Here is a 2,500-nt window from a genome sequence, read left to right on the forward strand (position 1 = left end):
ATCAAGTTATTAAATCTCATTAACCTTTTCTCCACTGTATAACTACATACATAACAAGTGAAGTTTATTTATAAACTAATGTCGAGAGGATCGGGTGTTTATGATTGATCACAGCCGGTCCTGCATTACTCAATTCATGATTGACCAATCAGATGATCCCTAAGCCACTATAAACACCCTCAGCTCCATATCACAGCCATCTTCATTTTGAAGAATCCCCCCTTCCACCCCTACTCCTCCTCCTTTCCTAGATGGGTGGCACGGCGGCCCAGTGGTTAGCACTGTTGCCTCTCAGCAAGAACGTCTCTGGTTCTAGTCCATACCAAGCTAGCTGACGTTTCTGTGGGGAGTTTACACGTTCTCCCCGTGCTCCCCGGTTTCCTCCCACCATCCAAAAACAGGAAATATGACACGTTTTCCATGTTAGCTGAGTAGCAGTATATATCGAAAGTAAGATATATGAACAAATAACCTGATTTTCCACACGTGGAGCATGAGCACACACCGCTTTACATCTTATAAACACAACCAAGACTTAAGAATACCCTCTGGACCTGCCCTTTAAAGCATGGTAAAACTCAACTGTTCAACTGTGTGGTCTTGTAAAGCGAGCTTCTTCATTAAAAAATAAAGGTAAAAAGCGCAGTGCTGTTTTACATCTCGTTTTATTTTGCATGCACTTTGGATGGGGTGTTTTCAACAGTTGCGCTTCTCCTCTTTCTGTTCTCTTCTTGTCTTCACGGTGGAGCTGAACACTGTTTTTCCTGCTTATATTCTTCTTTTCATCTCTTTCTCTCTGTCTGTTTCTCTTCCTCTGTTTTCCTCTGTTTGCTCTCCTCAGAATTCGCTGACTCTGGTGAGTTATTCTCTAAATCTCGTTGTCATCACAGATGCACACACACACACACACACACACACACACACACACACACACACACACACACACACACACACACACTGAACCCTCTGTCTGCTGTCTGCACTGCTGTTTGTTCAGTCCCGCTGTGTGTGTGTGTGTGTGTGTGTGTGTGTGTCTGTGTGTGTGTGTGTGTGTGTGTGTGTGTGTGTGTCTGTGTGTGTGTGTGTGTGTGTGTGTGTGTGTGTGTGTGTGTGTGTGTGTGTGTGTGTGTGTGTGCGTTTCTCTGAGGTTTCCATGTGTTTTGTCTCTTTTCAGTGTGTGTTTGTGCTAAAGCTTCACCTGTACCCCCCCCGTCTCTCCATTACACCACTGCAAAAGCACATTGACATACTGTGTGAAGAATGACTTTAAAAGCTCATAAAGCTTCACTTTAGTTTTGTTTTCCTTTAATTTAATATATTTATATTTTAATTTTTTACTTATTGTTTTTTAATTGAATTCCTTTTGTTGTGTTTTACATTAATTTAATGCAACATTTTTATAATAAATTTTGTTTTTTATTTTTTATTGGATTATCATGATTTATTATTTATATATTATATATTTTTAATTGAATTCACTTAGTTTTATATTTATTTAATTTAATTAATATATAATGAATTAAATTTATTTTAACTATATATATATATATATATATATATATATATATAAATATATATATATACTAGTTTAGAATAATTTTTTTTGCTTTACATTTATTTTTTTATAATTAATTTTATAAATTAATTTATTTAATTCTATGTTTTTATTGGATTATCTTATATGTTTGTTTATTTTATTTTTTATATAGTATTTTAGTTAATATAATAATATAATAATATATTATATAATATTTAATTATAATATTTTATTTTAATTAATTTAGCTTTGTATTTCATTTATTTTAATAATTTACAATTCATTTAATTTATTTTAACTTCATTTAACATTTGTATTTTATATATTTATTTTTTATTTCATGTTTTTGAATGTTATATATATTTATTTATGCATGTATATATTATTTAAGATTTTTTATTGAATTCATTTTATTTTTTGTTTTGCTGTTTTTTAATTAATTGCTTTATTTAAATGTAATTATTTCATTTTTTTAAGTATTAATGTTTGTACTTCAAACAGATTTTTGTTCAGTTATGCTTTTAATTGTTCCTTTTTTTGCTCTAAATTAGTATATTTTTTATTTTATTTTATTATTATTACTATTAATAATAAAAGTATTATTATTATTATTATTATTACTACTACTACTACTACTACTACTAACAATAATAATAATACTATTTATTTTGAAGAAATGTTATCGGACATTTATAAAATAAAACAAATATTAACATTTACCCAATAAATCTAGTAAATCGAGAGAAACTGGACATCAGTGTGCTGAATATATGAGCAATATCACATGAGTAGCAGTGCCATATGGCTGTATATCGGTACTGGTGGGAGGCGTGCATTGCCTTATTGTCCCATCAGTGCCCATAAACATCCATACAGCACCACTACAAATGTGATATTGCGTTTATACAACAGTTCGACTGTATAATCGTGTATATAAAAAAGAAAATCAAAAAGTCTCTTTTG

At 31.0% G+C, this 2,500-nt stretch overlaps 1 protein-coding gene across 7 annotated transcripts in view; it reads left to right on the forward strand.

The window, feature by feature from the left end:
* The window catches only part of LOC571043 (solute carrier family 24 member 2), a 79,738-nt gene that overhangs the window by 48,182 nt on the left and 29,056 nt on the right, over positions 1-2,500 (forward strand). For 3 of the 7 annotated variants that reach the window (XM_073907708.1, XM_073907710.1, XM_073907709.1), the window contains one exon: positions 842-856. The exons of the other annotated variants lie outside the window; for them this stretch is intronic. In XM_073907708.1, coding sequence (XP_073763809.1) covers positions 842-856 — 15 coding nt within the window. The remainder of the gene's footprint in view (positions 1-841; positions 857-2,500) is intronic. 7 annotated transcript variants of the gene reach the window in all.

The sequence above is a fragment of the Danio rerio genome, chromosome 7 (assembly GCF_049306965.1).
Source record: "Danio rerio strain Tuebingen ecotype United States chromosome 7, GRCz12tu, whole genome shotgun sequence".
Taxonomy (NCBI): Eukaryota; Metazoa; Chordata; class Actinopteri; order Cypriniformes; family Danionidae; genus Danio; species Danio rerio.